This window comes from Balaenoptera ricei, chromosome 15, assembly GCF_028023285.1.
Source record: "Balaenoptera ricei isolate mBalRic1 chromosome 15, mBalRic1.hap2, whole genome shotgun sequence".
NCBI classification, from domain to species: domain Eukaryota; kingdom Metazoa; phylum Chordata; class Mammalia; order Artiodactyla; family Balaenopteridae; genus Balaenoptera; species Balaenoptera ricei.
In genome coordinates, this window is record NC_082653.1 from 75,889,117 (window position 1) to 75,908,497 (window position 19,381).

The following is a 19,381-nucleotide window of genomic DNA, read 5'->3' on the forward strand; positions in this document are numbered from 1 at the left end:
ATAGTCTTCTGTCTTTCCCACCACTTCCCATCATATGTAGAAGGTTGGGTCTCAGCCTCATCCAGTTTGCTATGTCAGTTACCATTCATCCATCCTCTTTCCATCTTCCAAAACTTTGTGGGTGTTTCTTCCCTGCTGTGGGAGCCTAACCTGTTTTTGTCCCTTATAGGCTGTCATCCTCTGTAGTCCTTTACTATCATCTTAGTAAAGTTTCCGGAGGGACGAAATCTAAGTGGTGTATTCCAGTGGTCCCCAAACTTTTTGGCACCAGGGACCGGTTTCCTGGAAGACAATTTTTCCATGGGCGCGGGGTTGGGGGGGAAGGAGATGGTTCAGGCAGTAATGCGAGCGATGGGAAGCGGCAGATGAAGCTTCACTCACTCGTCCACCGCTCACCTCCTGCTGTGTGGCCAGGTTCCTAACAGGCCACAGACCGGTACTGGTCCGCGGCCCCGGGGGTTGGGGACCCCTGGTATGTTCAAGCCACCATGCTGCACTATAGAGCACTAGAGAGCTGTGTATTCCTCCCTGGGCGTGCCATGTTTTTATCTGCATCCCCAGCTCTGCTCTTGCTATTGCCCTTCCTACTTGTCTTTACCTGTCTCCTCTCTTTAATTTTCTAACCCTTAATGGGCCTTCAAGATTAAGCTTATGCATCATCTCAAGCAGGAAGCCTTCCCAGATCCTCCCTGTACATACTGTGTATGCCTCTGGCCTGACATACCCACATAGACCACAATGTGCTGGATTGATCTGCTTGCACATCTGTCTCCCTCCCTAGACAAGAAGTATGTAGGCAAGGACTATCTTATCCAACGTTCTGCCTCTAGTGTGGGGAAAACCATCTGGTACATAGTACGTGCTCACTGATATTGTTCAGCTGACCCATTTCCACTAAGCTCCATGCTGGAAGGATCTTCATTCTCACAGGACTACAAAAATTACAGCTCTGTTTATTTGCCAACATCCAAATAAGAAAGGCTAATCAGAGAGCACCAGGAAATGAAAACAGCCAGATGTTTTTGAGAGCAAAAGTCCAGGAACACAAAATAGCTTCCAACAGGGGTGATGTATGTTTTCCTAGTGATTCAAGATGAATATATGCTTATTAGGCAGACAGAGAGATTTAACAGGTTTCTCAGCTAATGCTGCAATTTTAAATCCATTTAAGATAATTTTCTTTATCTTGAATCTATTTTTCTCAGTAACCAGGATACTTAACTGATTTGTACAAAATCCATTTGAAAAAGAAACAATCTACTCTAAGCAAGGGCACATTGCAAATGAAAGAGAGAGAGACACCACAAATCTAACAGAAGATGAAACATCTCTTTGACAAGCCAAGGAGGACTACTGCCTAGAAAATAGGATGTTTTCCCCCAGCATCTTGATTTTCCCACCAATCTCTCTTCTCTCTTTCACAAGGAGAAAACAAATAATTCTTAAATCTGAGAGCACAGAACAAAGGCCTCTCATAAACCAACCAAGACGCAAACAAACTGTTTCAAAGGTAAGAATCTCAAACAAAAATTGTAAGTTGAAACAATCACAGGATGTACTCTTTCACCTACCAGCTGGGAAAAGCATTATTTAAGTACTAGTACCCAGTTTGGGAAGGGTCTAGTAAAATTCCAATAGGAGCAGAAATTTCTATAAACTTTCTGGAGGAAAATATCACTATATGTATCTAGAGCCTCCAAAAGTATTCCTACAATGTGATCTAAGGATTACACCTTTAGAAGTGTGGATTAAGAAAGTAAATATCAAATCAATATACATAAAGATTTGAGTGGGGAGATATTCATCAAAGTATTATTTAGAATAATGAAAAATTGGAAATAATCTAAATTTCTAACAATGAAAATAATGATCATCACTAATAACACCAGAAAATGCTCATGAAATAATAAATGAAAAAAAGGATAAATGAAACACATCATATGCTCATAATATGCATAGAAAATAGACTCAAAGACAAAATACTAGTATTTTACCAGTATTACCACCTCTAGGTAATGAGATCATGTTGATTTTTAAATTTTTACTTAAAAATTTTTTGTATCACGGACCTTTCTCTATGCTTCTGTATTATTATCTCTATGCTTCTGTATTATTTTATAAAAATCAAAAATTCTTATTTAGCTCTATTTATTTTCATAATCAATAGTACTATTTATTGATTATGGAGGAGACAAGATAAAAGCCCCTCCACTAGTTACAAGTCACACAAGAAAATGTCACAGACATGGGTCTACGCCCAACCATCTGATAAAGCAAGCTCCTCTGAATGACTGAATCAGAACTTACTTGGTGGGACGATAATCCGGAATGGAACGATCCAGTGAAATTTTTTCACTGAGGTAGGAATTGTAGCCATACTTCTCATGGGGTCCCTTGGCTTTCTCTTCTTCAGCCGGGGAAAGGGTAGCAGGAAGGCCCCCTTTGCCCCGCCCACCATAACCTTCAATGAGCCCAAGGGATTTCGATAAACCTAGAAAAAGGAGGGGGAGAAAAAGAATTATTTGAAAACCACCATACCAGGATATGCCACTCAGGCTCAGATATAGCTTCAGTGGAAATTTTAACATCACCTGTCACAGAAAAAATTACGTTCTCAATTTATTGATATCGGAATATGCCCTGAACACATTTCAATTGAGAGGAAGGTCAGAGCAACTGTGAGATGTGGGGTTAAGGCTGGTCATCCATGAAGAGCCTCCCTCTCCCTCCTTTTGGGAACTGGGGTGGATGGTGGGGGCGGTCTATAAAAGGGAGAGACTGCCAAAAGCAGGTGACATGTGGACCGAGAAAGACACACAAAATGGGACAGAACTGGGGCTGTCATCCCTGCCTGATTTCCTTTCTTCATGATCAATTACCACAAGGTTAGATATTCCAGGAGATGCCCAGTACAACACAGAAAAGGCAGTAATAAGGAACTTCCAGACTGCAGGTGTTTTTGCTTCATTTGAACAGAGAATAATATACAGATTGATTTTATCATGAGTTTAAAGTGTGTAGCCATCTGCCACCGTTCTATACCTAATGGTTTTATTTAAATCTCATTTAAATGGCAAAAGGAAATACAAAATGTTTGAGAATAAATCACAGAGAAGAAAAACCCATAAGGGTGATAATACTGCCAAGTAGAGTAGAAGGCCTCTGTAACAAGCCTCATTGAGCAATTGCACGTTCCCAGGATGGTGGCAGCTTTATACCTATTGTTCCATTAAACGATAAACAGCTTGATGGGTAATTTTTAAATCCTACAGTTATGGGAGGTTTTACTTCTCGGCTTGAAAACTTTTGCTGTTAAGGGCTCTCATTCTCTTTTGCTATTTCAAATGCTCAAGCTACCCTGTTCACCCTCAGGCGTGTGCACACACACACACCCCACTTCCTGCCACTGGCAGGAAGACCATGGACCAGAGATGTAAAAAGCATCCTCAGCTTTCACGGCGGGCACACCACAAAGCCTAGGAGGACCATAACCTCCCAGGAAGTCAGCCTCAAGTAAGTCAAAGGCCAGTAAATCTGCTCCAGTCACAGGATGGTCCTCCACCCCATAATGGCAAGACCTGTATTCCCTTTCCTGCTTCTCTGAAAATAAAAATTTATTTTCTGTGATACAAAATCAAAAAGGAAAGGTTCAGCAAGCATCTCAGGATTGGTCTCAAGTGAACATCATTTTTCTACCTGAGAATCATTTCCACCGTCCATGGTGTTGTTCAGGAACCCTGACATCTTTTCTGCCCCCCCACCAGCCCAACAGAGGAACCATCAACTGAGAACTGGATTACTCCAACACTTCCTGGTCACAGGAAGTGACCTGCTTCCTGGTCTTTAATCTCTCATGCCACATCTCCGTGCACCAACCATTCCAATAACATCACCTTCACTGTGCTCCAAAATCTGTAAGGACTCATCCCAGGTCAAGTACAGACACCTGTGTTGGATTTTAAAATCACTCCCGATAGGACATTACTAGTGGGAATGCACAATGGTGCAGCTACTTTGGAAAATACTTTGGCAGTTCTTCGAAATGCTAAGCGTAGTTTTACCATGTGATCCAGCAGTTCCATTTTTTACCCTAGAGAAATGAAAAGATATGCCCACTTGAAAACTTGTACACAAATGTTCATAGAAGCATTATTCATATTAGCTGTGTCTATCAACTGATAAGTGAATAAAACAAAATGTGGTACATCCACACAATGTGATATTATTTGGCAATAAAAAACTATCTTTTTAAAAAAGTACAGATCTTCCTCAACTTACAAAAGAGTTACATCCCAATAAACCCATCATAAGTTGAAAATATCATAAGTTGAAAATGCATTTAAAACATCTAACCTGGACTTCCCCAGTGGTGCAGTGGTTAAGAATCCGCCTGCCAACGCAGGGGACACGGGTTCCAGCCCTGGTCTGGGAAGATCCCACATGCCGCGGAGCAACTAAGCCTGTGCGCCACAACTACTGAGCCTGCACTCTGGAGCCCACACGCCACAACTACTGGGTCCGCGTGCCACAACTACTGAAGCCCGCTCACCTAGAGCCCGTGCTCCGCAACAAGAGAAGCCACCGCAGTGAGAAGTCCGCGCACCGCAACGTAGAGTAGCCCCCGCTCACCACAACTAGAGAAAGCCCGCGTGCAGCAACGAAGACCCAACACAGCCAAAAATAAATAAATAAATAAATTAAAAAAAAAAAAAACCACATCTAACCTACCAAACATCATAGCTTAGCCTAGCCTCCCTTAAACGTGCTCAGAACACTTACCTACAGTTGGGCAAACTCATTCTAACACAAAGCATGTTTTATAATAAAGAGTGTTGAATATCTCATGTAATTTATTGAATACTGTACTGAAATGGTAAAACAGAATGGTTGCACGGGTACAAAATGGTTGTAAATGTGTTGGTTGTTTACCTTCATGTTACATGACTGACTGGGTGCTGTGGTTCGCTGCCACTGCCCAGAATCATAAGACAGTACCGTCCTGCATATTGCTGCCCCAGGAAAAGATCAAAATTCAAAGTATGGTTTCTATTGAATGCTAATCACTTTTGTACCATCATAAAGTCAAAAAAATCATAAATCGAACCACTGTATGTCAGAGACTGTCTCCAGTGAAATATACAACATGAGTGAACCTTGAAAACATGCCGAGTAAATAATGCTGGACAGGAAAGACCACATACTGTATGGTTCTGTTTACCTGAAATGCACAGAATAGGCACATCTATAGAGACAGAAAGTAGATCTGTATCTGCTTAGGGTGGTGGGTATTTGGGGAGGGAATGGGGAGTGACTGCTAATGTGTATCGAGTGTCTTTTTGGGTGATGGAAATGTTCTAGAAATAGAGTGTGGTGATGTTTGCACAACTTTGTGAATATACTAAAAACCACTAAATTGTACACTTTCAGTGGATGAATGATATCATGTGAAAAAAATCTCAATAAAGCTATTTTTAAAAACCCACTTATGATAGACAATTCTATTTCCAGCAAGATGGAAGGCTAAAACAACAGGAAAACTTTCCAATAAACTACCTAGAAATTCTGAATGAAAACTTTTTTAATATTGTAAAAGCATAGCTGAGCTTGCAAGAACTTAAAGGAAACGCCCAGAGGTAAGTTATAATCAGAGTTGAGACTCTATCTGCTGGGATGGGGTGAGGATGCATTGCTCATTAACTAAAGGCTGGCATTTTGGAGCTCAAACGTGCACAGAATACGAGACATTTTGTATGCCTTAAATGTTTCATAATTTCTAATTAGGAAGGTACTGAGCTGATCAGTGGCCCCCTGTCTACTCCGAACCTATGAGTATGACTTTATTTGGAAATCGGGGTTTTGCATATGTAGTCAAATTAATATAACTGGTGTACTCATATGAGAAAAATTTTGAGATAGAAACACAGATACACAGAGGGAAGAAGGTCATCTGACAACAGATACTGAAGGATACAGCTGCAAGCCAAGCAATGCCCAGGATTGCTAACAACTCCCAGAAGCTAGGAAGAGGAAAGGGAGGATTACCTCCTAGACCCTTCAGAGAAAGCATGGCTTGGCCAACATCTTGATTTCAGAATTCTAGCCTCCAACTGTGAGAGAAAAAATTTCTGTTGTTTTAAGCCATCAAGATTATGGTAATTGGTTATAGTAACTACACAAAATGAATACAATCAATATCAAAAAAACAGAGTGGAATTGGATAAAGAAAATATAGACCATGACAATACTAACCAAAAGAAAGCTGGAATCGCTCTATAAACATCAGATAAAAACAGACTTTAGGGCAAACAGCCTTATGGGGATGAAGAAGGTCGTTACATAATGATAAAAGTAACAATCCACTGGAAGCTCTTAGGAATTACAAACTACCAAGCACCTAACAACATAGCTTCAAATTACATAAAGCAAAAATGGACCACATTACAAGAAGAAATTAACAAATCCACAAACATAGTGGGAAATATTAACATATCTCTCAGTACTGAACAGATAAGGACAAAAATTTAGCAAAGATACGGTAGAACTGAACAACAAAATTAAGATGTTTGATCTAATGGACGTTGCACCTGACTTTCTAATAATCGTATATTCTCCACAACAGTATATGGAACTTTTAAACAATTGACAGGCCACAAACAAGTCTCAACCTAGCTTACAGATCATCTCTGAACATAAAGCAATAAAAAACAGAAGCCAACAATAAAAATACCACAAAGGATTCACACATTTGGGCAGTTTTAAAAGACTTCTAAAACAAATGTGGGTCAAATAATTAATCATACTGCCATTAGAAGTTACATGAAACTAACAGAACATGAAACAGTACATCTCAAAACTTGTAGGATCATGCTAATGCAATACTTGGAAGTAACTATATAAATGCATATATTAAGGGGGGGAAAGGAAGAACTGATAATTAATAAGGTAAGCATCTAACCCAAGGAATTAGAAAAAAGAGACAGGAAGCCCAAAGAAAGCAATAATAAACAAAAGAACAAAAACTAATGACACAAAAGAAAGACATCAAGGAAGAAAGGAGTAACAGGGAGGGATGGAGAGAGAGAGGAAGGAAGGAAGAAAGGAAGGAATGAAGGGAGGGAGGGAGGAAAGAGAAACTAAAGAGAAACAGGGAGGGAGGAGAGAGAGAGAAACTAAAAGAAAAAAAGATGGGTGGGAGGAAATAACCTCAGCAAGACTGGGGATCAAAAGAGAGAGAGAGAGACAGAAGGTACATGGTCCCTTCAGGGAGGACTTATCTATTCATCACAGTAAACACAGTGCCTAGGTCCCCCACTGTTTTGGAGGGTTCAGGAAGATGTTTAAATTTCTTTTAAATCAGAAAGACACAGTTATCAAATAAAATTTTTAATACTCTTTTTTAAATTGTTTTATTGTTTTTCTGTGAAGGCCAAAGTGCTTAGGGCCCACAAAATTCATTATGCAGCCTTGGTTCCCTTGAGGTTACATTTTATCTGTAAGTGACAAGGTACCTAAAGCATGGAGAAGGAAAGTAACATGATCTGAGGCACAATTTACAATTTTTGCCTAGAAGGTAGATAGCACAAGGACAGACCCCAGGCACTAACAGTAAGGCCAACTACCATTTACTGAGCATCTGTTGTGTGCTGGGAAGCACCCGGCTAAGTGCTTTACATATATTCTATCACTGTTTCATCTAATCTTTTGAAAACCTCATGAGGAAGGTATGACAATGATCTCTATATGACAAATGAGGACACTGAATCTGAGAACGTGGTAACTTTGTTAAGGTTCTGCAGCTGTTAAAGGAAGATGAGACCTGAGTTCTGGATATAGTTAGAGATACAAGGGAGGATATAAAACCTGGTCTCTGTGACAGATAAGGGGACTAGTTCTGGAGCTGTTGCAGCAGCCCAGACCAGGATAGAAGGGGCATCATGTTAAGGTATGAGTGGTGGTGATCAAAAAGAGAGGAGAGATTTGAGAAACATTTAAGAGATATCATCACAAGGCAGGAGACAGACACGGGTTAGGGTGAGAGAGAAGGAAGAAGTGAGTGAGCTTGGGGTTTCCAGCGAGAGGACTGAGTGGCAATATCACTCACAAAACAGGGCACACAGAAGAAAGTTCGAGAAGATGCATTCTAGTCTCTACATGTGGTATATGGAGCACTCATGGGACGTTCAGATAGGATCATATATCCAGTGGGGAGCTGAAACACTTGGGCATGGAAGTTCAGAAGGTAGAGGAGGCCCAAAACATGAACCCTGGCAGCTATCAGTTTGGAGGGGACCACAGCCATTGTAAGGAGTGGGAGAGCCAAGATGTTGAGTGGCAAGAACAAAGACAGACAATGCTCAGGAAGTGTTCTCTGACCACACGCCCTCTTATGCTTCCACCATACCTACCGTAGGAGTTGCATACTTTAGGACTTACTACTTCTGTACTCTGCATGCATGTTCTCTCATTGAAGTTTCATTTGAAGCTCAAGACTTCAAGGAAGGAAGACTTAAAGGGATGGAGAAACATCTCAATACCAACCAAGTGCTTAAACTTTCTGCTGTCTTCATAAATCCACTTGACCACTCTCTCTCCACCCACTGTTGACTGTTGTTTAGGCTTTAAATTTTTAAAATGCTTTTGTATCCATTTTTCTCTTAGGCAGGCAGGGTAGATATTACCATGATCACTTTAGAGATGAAAAAATGGAGGCTTAGAAGGATTAATTATTTGACCATTCCAAAGTAATGGAGACAGAATAAGACATTCCACCCAGCTCCCAACATATACACAAATATTCTGCCCAGGAAATTTTGTAGGAAGGAAGAATCCAGTGTCCAAAATACAATGAATAATGGTAAATAAATGGTAATAGACTCATTAAAAAGGAATACTATACAGCAATGAGAATGAATGACTTGCAGATAAACAGATAAATCTCATAGACTTCATGTAAAGAGCGAGCATCAAAACTGCATAGAATTGAGGGGCGCCTTCAAGATGGCAGACGAGTAAGATGTGGAGATCACCTTCCTCCCCACAAATACATCAAAACTACATCTACATGTGGAACAACTCCTACAGAACACCTACTGAATGCTGGAAGAAGACCTCAGACTTCCCAAAAGGCAAACAACTCCCCACGTACCTGGGTAGGGCAAAAGAAAAAAGGAAAAACAGAGAAAAAAGAATAGGGACAGGACCTGCACCTCTGGGACGGAGCTGTGAAGGAGGAAAAGTTTCCACACACTAGGAAGCCCCTTCACTGGCAGAGATGGGGGTTGGCTGGGGGGAAGCTTCGGAGCCACGGAGGAGAGCGCAGCAACAGGGGTGCAGAGGGCAAAGCGGAGAGATTCCCACACAGAGGATCAGTGCCGACCAGCACTCACCAGCCCGAGAGGCTTGTCTGCTCACCCGCCGGGGCGGGCGGGGGCTGGGAGCTGAGGCTCGGGCTTCGGTCGGATCCCAGGGAGAGGACTGGGGTTGGCGGCGTTAACACAGCCTGAAGGGGCTAGTGCGCCACAGCTAGCCGGGAGGGAGTCCGGGAAAAGGTCTGGAACTGCCGAAGAGGCAAGAGACCATTGTTTCGGGGTGCGCGAGGAGAGGAGATTCAGAGCACCGCCTAAACGAGCTCCAGAGACAGGTGCGAGCCGCGGCTATCAGCGTGGACCCCAGAGACGGGCATGAGACGCTAAGGCTGCTGCTGCCACCACCAAGAAGCCTGTGTGCGAGCACAGGTCACTCTCCACACCGCCCCTCCTGGGAGCCGGTGCAGCTCGCCACTGCCAGGGTCCCGTGATCCAGGGACAACTTCCCCAGGAGAACACACGACGCGCCTCAGGCTGGTGCAACGTCACGACGCCTCTGCCGCCGCAGGCTCGCCCCGCCTCCTCCGTACCCCTCCCTCCCCCCGGCCTGAGTGAGCCAGAGCCCCCGAAGCAGCTGCTCCTTTAACCCCGTCCTGTGTGAGCTAAGAACAGACGCCCTCAGGTGACCTACACGCAGAGGCGGGTCCAAATCCAAAGCTGAACCCTGGGAGCTGTGCGAACAAAGAAGAGAAATGGAAATCTCTCCCAGCAGCTTCAGGAGCAGCGGATTAAATCTCCACAATCAACCTGATGTGCCTGCATCTGTGGAAGACCTGAAGAGACAACGAATCATCACACATTGAGGCGGTGGACTTTGGGAGCAACTGTAGATTTGGGGTTTGCTGTATGCGACTGACTGGTTTCTGGTTTTATGTTTATTTTAGTTTAGTATTTAGAGCTTATTATCACTAGTAGATTTGTTTATTGATTTGGTTGCTCTCTTCCTTTTATATATATATATATATACATTTTTTTTTCCTTTTTCTCTTTTTGTGAGTGTGTATGTGTATGCTTCTTAGTGTGATTTTGTCTGTATAGCTTTGCTTTTGCCATTTGTCCTAGGGTTCTATCTGGGGTTTTTTTGTTGTTTTTTTTTTTTAGTATAGTTTTTAGTGCTTGTTATCATTTGTGGATTTGTTTTTGGTTTGGTTGCTCTTTCTTTCTTTCTCTCTTTCTTTCTTTTTATTACTTTTTAATTTTTTTATTTTTAGTAACTTTTTTCTATTTTAATAACTTTATTATTTTTTTTTCTTTTGTTCGTTCTTTTTTTTCCCTCCATTTTCTTCTGAGCCATGTGGCTGACAGGGCTTTGGTGCTCTGGCCGGGTGTCAGGCCTGAGCCTCTGAGGTGGGAGAGCTGAGTTCAGGACATTGGTCCACCAGAGACCTCCTGGCCTCACGTAACATCAAACGGTGAAAGCTCTCCCAGAGATTTCCAACTCAATGCTAAGACCCAGCTCCACTCAATGACCAGCAAGCTACAGTGCTGGACACCCTATCCCAAACAACTAGCAAGACAGGAACACAACCTCACCCATTAGCAGAGAGGCTGCCTAAAATCATAAGGTCACAGACACCCCAAAACACACCACCAGACGTGGTCCTGCCCACCAGAAAGACAAGATCCAGCCTCATCCACCAGAACACAGGCACTAGTACCCTCCACCAGGAAGCCTACACAACCCACTGAACCAACCTTAGCCACTGGGGGCAGACACCAAAAACAATGGGAACAACTGGAGGCAGCTTGCGAAAAGGAGTCCTCAAACACAGTAAGTTAAGCAAAATGAGAAGACAGAGAAACACACAGCAGATGAAGGAGCAAGGTAAAAACCCACCAGACCAAAGAAATGAAGAGGAAATAGGCAGTCTACCTGAAAAAGAATTCAGAATAATGATAGTAAAGATGATCCAAAATCTTGGAAATAGAATGGAGACAATACAAGAAACGTTTAACAAAGACCTAGAAGAACTAAAGAGCAAACAAACGATGAACAACACAATAAATGAAATTAAAAATTCTCTAGAAGGAATCAGTAGCAGAATAATTGAGGCAGAAGAACGGATAAGTGACCTGGAAGATAAAATAGTGGAAATAACTACTGTAGAGCAGAATAAAGAAAAAAGAATGAAAAGAATTGAGGACAGTCTCAGAGACCTCTGGGACAACATTAAACGCACCAACATTCGAATTATAAGGGTCCCAGCTGTAGAAGAGAAAGAAAAAGGGACTGAGAAAATATTTGAAGAGATTACAGTTGAAGACTTCCCTAATATGGGAAAGGAAATAGTCAATCAACCTAGGGGCAGGACAGGAATAAAGATGCAGATATAGGAAATGGATTTGAGGACACGGGGAGGGGGAAGGGTAAGCTGGGATGAAGTGAGAGAGTGGCATGGACTTATATATACTATCAAATGTAAAATAGACAGCTAGTGGGAAGCAGCCGCATAGCACAGGGAGATCAGCTCAGTGCTTTGTGACCACCTAGAGGGGTGGGACAGGGAGGGTGGGAGGGAGACGCAAGAGGGAGGAGATATGGAGATATATGTATATGTATAGTTGATTCACTTTGTTACACAGTAGAAACTAACACATCATTGTAAAGCAATTATACTCCAATAAAGATGTTTTTAAAATGCATAGAATTCCATTTATACAAAGTTTCAAAAAGTAATCAAAATATAGTTTAGAAATAAAAATCTATGTACTGAAACTATAAACAGCAGTAAAAAAGAGTGTGGATTATGACGGGAGAAGGACACCCAAAGGACCTCAAGATCCTGGTAACGCTCCACTGTAAAGCTGGGAGGGAGACACGGCTAGTATTCATTATATAATTATTACCTGACACATATGTGATATATATGATGTGTGAAATATTACATAATTTTAGAAGATGATAAAGAGACGACTGACAGTGGGTTTTTCTCCTCGTTTTGTCTGCTTTTGGTCATTCACCCTGGGTTTCCCTTTTCCCTCCCCAATATCTGCAGCCTCTTCTCGAAAGCCAGAAACTCACCCTTCTGCAGTTTTCTTGCCAGCATGGAGCCCAAGGGTCAAGAGGAGAGACTGCCCAAATGGAGCAGGATTGACCTTCAACTTAACTCAGCAGCTTCGGTGGAAAACATCTGATTCTCCCTCTTATTTCCTCTGTGCACACCTTGTTCTCCCCTTGACGATACAGCATTTCTTTTGTCCAGTCTAAATAGATAGCTTCCAATCCCAGGTCATTAAATGCCACCTCGGAGCTAAAATGCATCTCAGCTGGGTTTGCCCAGCATGCTCTCATGGGCAGATTTTCCAATGCAGGCAGAGGGGCCACGGAGGGAATTTATTACCAAATGGCATAGGAATTAAGTCTAGGAATGCAGGCTAATCCTACCAAGGACACATGGGGAATGCCACCTCCCAAGTGAGATTTTTTTTTTCCCTTTCTGTGGCATTATTTCTTCCATCGTGAAAGGCACCCACTTAGCAGCCTCAAAAAAGATCATTCCTCAGAGTGCAATGTGACAACTATGAATTATATATTTTGTGGTCCATGTGTTCCCATTTTCCTCCCAATTGAATCTGCCAGAAAGGTTCAACAAAGCAGCAAAAATTGTCACTTGCATTTTAATGTGCTTACTTAGCAGGTCCCAGAAACTGTTGGCAACAATAAATAAAAGTTCACGTTCACCAACAAGACTCAAGCTGGTCCTTACTTAGCTGGGAAAAGATGCCATTGGGACAAGTTGGGATGACTCCATGCACCCAGGGAACCTTCTTTTCTGAAAGTGCCCTTTGCTTTTTGGCCACAAGCAACTGTAGCCGCTGCAGACTGATATGAACGTGTAGGCATGGAAGTTGCAATTGGCAAAGAGAAGAAGGAGGGAAAGAGGGAAGAGAATGGGGTGGCTGCTTGGTCCCAGGCCTGAGAGGACTCAGCATTGCTTTCTTCTCCCTCAAGAGGCGCTGCCTCTTGAGTTACTGTAGCTGAAGACTGCAGAGCCAAGGCATGCTATTGGCAAGAAGTTGAAGGTAAGGAAGAAGGAAGAACAAATTGAGGTCAGCCATCCCATAGCACCTTTACTGAATATTCTTCATGTTTCTCTCCACCCTTTTTCTCTGCTTCATGCCCCAGGAGACAGACCTATCTAGACAGCATCAAGGGTTCCCCTGCCTTCTGGCTTTGGGTTGGGCTCAACCAACAGGAGCTGCCTTGAGGAGACTGATAGACAAGAAGAGAGAGAGGTTGGGGTATTTATCCCCCAGCTCCCTCCCGACCAGGTGCGGTTTGGTAGAGGCTGCATTCTACTATGGCACAGTTGTGTTCAGGCAGGTATCTCCTACGGTTAGCCTAGGCTTAGAGCTAATCCCGTGTTCTGTTAACCTCTCCCTCTTCCTGCCCCTTTAGGTGTTGGCATGGCAACTGCTTCCTCCTCTGTTCCTAGCCTTGGAGTAATTCACCATGCCTGGTCATTCATTGCTGATTTCCCTTAACTCTGCCCAAACCTTTGTAGATGTTTTGCTAAAATCCCTTTAATCACCCCTTCTGAGTGTGCCATTTGTTTCCTGCTGGGATCCTGACAGATACAGCATCTTACCTGTCCCGTAGGAAGGCTTCTCCCATGGTTCCACGTCTAGGTACTTAATGGCAGGGATGTGGTCACCCCAGTGCCTGACCCATAGAAAGGTCTTAAAAACGGTTGAGTATATATGGATGAGTAGGGATAAGATCTGAAGATTGAACTTGGAGCCATCTATTATAAAGTGATGTTGAGAAAGAAAATTAAATACCCATGAGAAAAACATCTACTAGGAGAAGAGAAGAGGGATTACCACTACCTATTATAGTACATGTATATTCATAAAGAAAAAGAGAGTCCACACTGATGAATGCCACAGGGAAATCAAGCCTGAAAAGGGCCATTTGCTTTGGCAGTGAAAAGGGCCCTGGTGACCTTGGAGATGGCCATGCCAGTGACATTAGGTGCTTCCAGGGCAGTGTTTTGTATTCTGGCTATAACCAACCACAGTATCAAATGTAAAAAAATTTCTATTTGTAAAAGCAACAACTATGACAGTACACTTAGACATAACTTTAACCAATAGGAGGAAAATTATAAAATTTTACTAAATGGATAAAATGAGACATACATAAACTGGCAGAGGGAGACATGTTTCTTAATTAGAAGATGGAATGTTACGAAGATACAATTATTTCTTTTTAATGTACAGGTTTAATGTAATTCCAAATGGATTTTTTTTTCTGAAACATAACAAAAGGTTCTAAAATTAACCTAGAAGAACACAGAGGTGATAAAACTTAGATATTTTTCTAAAAGAAGAAAACTGAGGGAGGGGGCCCTATCTGATATTAAGAAATAAAGCAATACTAATTAAAGTGCTATGGTTAGGGAGGGTGGGAGGGAGGGAGACGCAAGAGGGAAGAGATATGGGGACATATGTATATATAGAACTGATTCACTTTGTTATAAAGCAGAAACTAACACACCATTGTAAAGCAATTATACTCCAATAAAGATGTTTAAAAAAAAAAGTGCTATGGTGACTGGGAGGAAATTTTACATAGATGCAGAGAGGTTAGAGCATAGATGCTCTAAACTATACATTCTTTTCTCAGATAGCCACCCAATTTTCCAAATATTAATTAATAAAAATAACCTCCACCTCTGAAATTTTAGAAATTCCCTTCTAGTGCAGTTGAGTCAACACCGAATTTCTGCAGGACACCTCATGTGGATGAGGGAGCAGCTTCATCTATCTTACACTGAGCCCAGGAGTCCCGAGGTGTCCTGGTTTGATAACCGCTCAGCAAGAATAAATCACTCTGCCCACTTCTGTCTTCGGTTTGGCCCAAGCTACAAAGGCTTCATAGTGGCAGCAAAAATAAAGAGCCAAGGTTGTAAATCAGCTCCCAGCTACCTTCCCACCTCCCTGCATGCAACTAAGGACATCATTTTCTCCAGGGTTACAGTTTAAACTGATGAGTTTACAGATAACCAGCAATTATTCTTTCAGAAACAGGGACGCAACTCACAACAGATGCACAAACTCCAGCATAGAGACAGAAACAAAATGCAGTCTGGTGCCTTGTCAACTCATAAAGCTCCTCATGATCTTGGCAGCCACAGCCTAGTGTGGGGGAAACCACACCCACCAACCCAGACACACACAACACACACACACGCACAGACACACACAAACACACACACACACACCCAAAGAGCCCAGCATGTCGCGTGGCCTTCTTCCATTGGGAAAGCGTGTGTTGGGGGGTCTCTACAGAGGCCCCAACGCCTCCTGAAAGTCACAGATTCCCAGGGAGATCCCACACGATGTTAAAGCATTTGGAAGCTGATAAAACTTACTGATACACTCAGGAAGTCACAGCCATAAGCTTAATAGTGAGCAGTAATTCCAGGCTTATTCCCGGAATTCCATGTACACCTGGGAGAGTGAGGGGGCCTTCCCGAGGAAGCCAGCATGATCACAGAGACAGAGAGGAATGTGTGAAGAAGAGCCAGGAAGGGATTTAACCTATCAGCTAGGAAAACACACTGAAAAGCTCTAATTATTAAGGTAGTGAGTACATACGTACAATGGAATATTACTCAGCCATTTAAAAAAGAACGAAATAATGCCATTTGCAGCGACATGGATGGACCTAGAGATTGTCATACTGAGTGAAGTAAGTCAGACAGAGACAAATATCATATGATATTGCATGATATGTGGAATCTAAAAAACTGGTACAAATGAACTTATTTACAAAACAGAAATAGAATCCCAGATGTAGAAAACAAACTTATGGTTACCAAGGGGGAAAGTGGGGGAGGGATAAATTAGGAGATTGGGACTGACATATACCCACTACTATATATAAAAGAGATAACTAATAAGAACCTGCTCTATAGCACCGGGAACTCTATTCAATACTCTGTAATGACCTATGTGGGAATAGAATCTAAAAACACAGTAGATATATGTACATGTATAACTGATTCACTTTGCTGTACACTTGAAACTAACACAACATTGTAAATCTACTATACTCCAAAAAAAATTACTTTAAAACAAGATAGTGAGATAATGAAACAAGAAATGACAGGTGGATCAATGGAACAGAAAAGCTTGTCCGGAAATACTGCCAAAAGAGAGAGTGGAAGCACCATTTTTGGATACAAATGTTAGTTTTACTGACAAATGTTCATTAGATACAAAGCATTATACTAAGCACTTTATTACATATATATATAATATTAATGTTAAACATACGTGTTAACTATATAAATTGTGCTATGTAATATATATCCACTTTATCTATCTAACTATAATATTTCAAATTCATTACTCAAATGACCCCTGGTGCTAGTTCTCACACCTTTGGACTCTGTTCCTCCCCTCCATTCCTTCTGCCGCCACCCAGATTCAAATGCAAGTCATCTCTTCCTTGAGTTATTGTGGTCAACTCCTAACACTGTGTCCTGCAAAGTGAGCTTTCTAACATGCACATCTGACCCCTAAGCTTAAAATTCATTAGTGCATTCCTGCTGCCTAAAAAAATCCAAAAATTGTCATGTAATAGACAAAGCCACTCACTCAGGCTGACTCCCTGCCCAGTCTCGTCCTCCACCTCCCTCTCTGTTGCATCCTTTTAGCTACCCCACCCTCTTCTGATGCTTCTAAGCCGTCACTGCCTCTCAGCGCCTCTGTCAGTCATCCTTGCTACTCAACACAACACTGCAGATCCTGAGCACTACCCAACCCACCCAACCCAGAAAGTCAGATGCCGCTCCTTGGTAGAAATCTCAACCACAGCCTTGCTTCTATCCTATTATGGGTGTCCTTGACTGTTCACTCACAAGGACACAGGCTTCTTGCAAACAGGATGACATCTCTGTGTCTTACAGATAGCCTCGCTCATAGTAAGCACCTCATACATGTTGTACACATGAAGGAATGGATGCATGAGCAACACGAGTGAATAAATGAATGAGTACGTGCACGGTAAGATGGGCTGACCAAATATATTACCACGTGCTAGTGTTGATACAGAAATTTCCTGGAGACATGTCAGAAATGGGTAAACACTGCTTCATGAACTCATGTCAAATCATTATTGATTCCTCAGTTCATATATTAGTATGATGATCTTGACTTTTGTTGACATCTGCATAATTATGCTGATTTTGACATTTTCTGCCCTGTATCCTCAGTGCTTCCCAGACATGATGTCCACAGGTTATGTTAGTCTTAATATCTTCAATGAAGGCATAAGAGTTCAAGTACATCAGTTGCTTCCTCGGGGAAGAGAACTGAGTAAAGCATTCTCTAAGTCTACGGCAAATAGTACACTTGGGTTCCAACTCACAATCTTGAGTTGGAAGGAAAGAGAGATCAACTGCCCCAGCACCCTGCCCCATCAAGTGCAGGAATTCCAGAGAGATGGCCCCCCAGCTTGTACTGTGTTCCTCCAGGAATAATGAACTCACCACCTTGCAGAGCAGGGCATTCCTGGTTTACAGCTCAACTAGATAAAATTTCAAAAATGTTTAACTTGGAGTTCCAGTTCAAGATGGCAACATAGGAAGATCCTGAGCTCACCTCCTTCCATGGACACACTGAGTCTACAGCTACATATGGAACAATTTCCTCTTTAAAAAACCTGAAAGCTGGCTGAATAACAACTACACATCGCGCAAACAAGGAGAAAACCACATTGAAGCAGGTAGGAGAGGCTGGCACACCATAAACCCCATCCCTGGCACAGTGACCCACAATCAGTAGGGAACTCAAAACCCAGAGCTTCTCCCTGAGGAACAAAGGGTTCGAACACCACATCAGGCATCCCAACCTTTAAGACACACACTTGAAAGAGGAGCCCTCAACCATCTAACTTTGAAAACCAACAGGGCTCGTGTCCTGAAACCCACAAAACTGAAGCAATCGAGAATCCGCTCGCAAAGGCTCATGAGCTCAGACTCGCCCATCCCAGGGACCAGCGAAGAGGCAGCTGATGGATCGCACCTAGACCTGAAGTGAAGGAGGCTCAACCGTTTATGTGAAAGCGTTGGTTTGAGGGGTAGGCGTCTAGTTTAATACACATCTAGGAGGTTGTTAGAACACTCTCCAGGGACTGAGACTGGAGGCTCCATCTTTGTACCCTCCCTCTGCTCTAGAGCACCAGTATCTACCAGAAGAGTGCTTTTACCTACCTCTGGTGCCCCGATTTTTGTGGCTGCCATCTAGGGGATGTCACTTGATCGGCTGGCTCTGGAGGCCAGTGGGGCTTATGCTTATGGGTCCTCCAGAGCTGTAAACAATGAAGAAAGAGCTCTTAAACAGCTACCACCCCATGGGTGCAGTAACAGGCAACAGACCCAAGCAATCAGTCTCTCCGTGAAGGAGGCCTATTAGCTAATTATCATGACTGTGGCCTAGGGGAAGGGTTCTAATTAAACATGCGTCTAAGGGCTGGTTGCAATCCCTTCTAGAGACTTCAGAGGGCAGCTATCTTCATACTCATACTCTGCTGTGCTCTAGAGTGCCAGTGTTTCCTGAAGGGGGGTTTTACAAGCCTCTGGCTCCCTGGTTTCTATGTCTGGTGCCCTAGTTTTTGCAGTTGCCACCCAGGGGGTATCCCATGAGTGCCTACCTTTGGTGGCAGGGGGCAAGGGGTATTGCATTACTGGGTCCCACAGACTATGGAATCAGAGAGAAGGTTCTTGGCAGGCTACCATCCCAGGCCACTGCACAGACAGCAGACTGAGGCACACCCCCCAGTATTTCTGAGAAGGAGTCTGCTTTGCCGGTCCTGGAGCTTCAACCTGAGGGGCAGGCTTCAGGATTGCACACATTTAGTGGCCTAGGGATGTGGTCTCAAGGAATGTAGGCTGTGGACGCCATCTTGGTGCTCTCCCTCTGCCTTGCTGGCTGAAAGCTGGCTGAATAACAGCTGGCTTTAGCCAGCTCACCGGTATCACCCAGAAGAGAGCTTATACACTCAT

General features: G+C 42.8%; 1 protein-coding gene across 2 annotated transcripts in view; it reads right to left on the bottom strand.

Moving 5' to 3' along the window:
• The window catches only part of GALNT17 (polypeptide N-acetylgalactosaminyltransferase 17), a 436,592-nt gene that overhangs the window by 266,980 nt on the left and 150,231 nt on the right, over positions 1–19,381 (bottom strand). For both annotated transcript variants that reach the window (XM_059896130.1, XM_059896131.1), the window contains exon 2: positions 2,308–2,491. In XM_059896130.1, the coding sequence (XP_059752113.1) occupies positions 2,308–2,491 (184 nt within the window). The remainder of the gene's footprint in view (positions 1–2,307; positions 2,492–19,381) is intronic.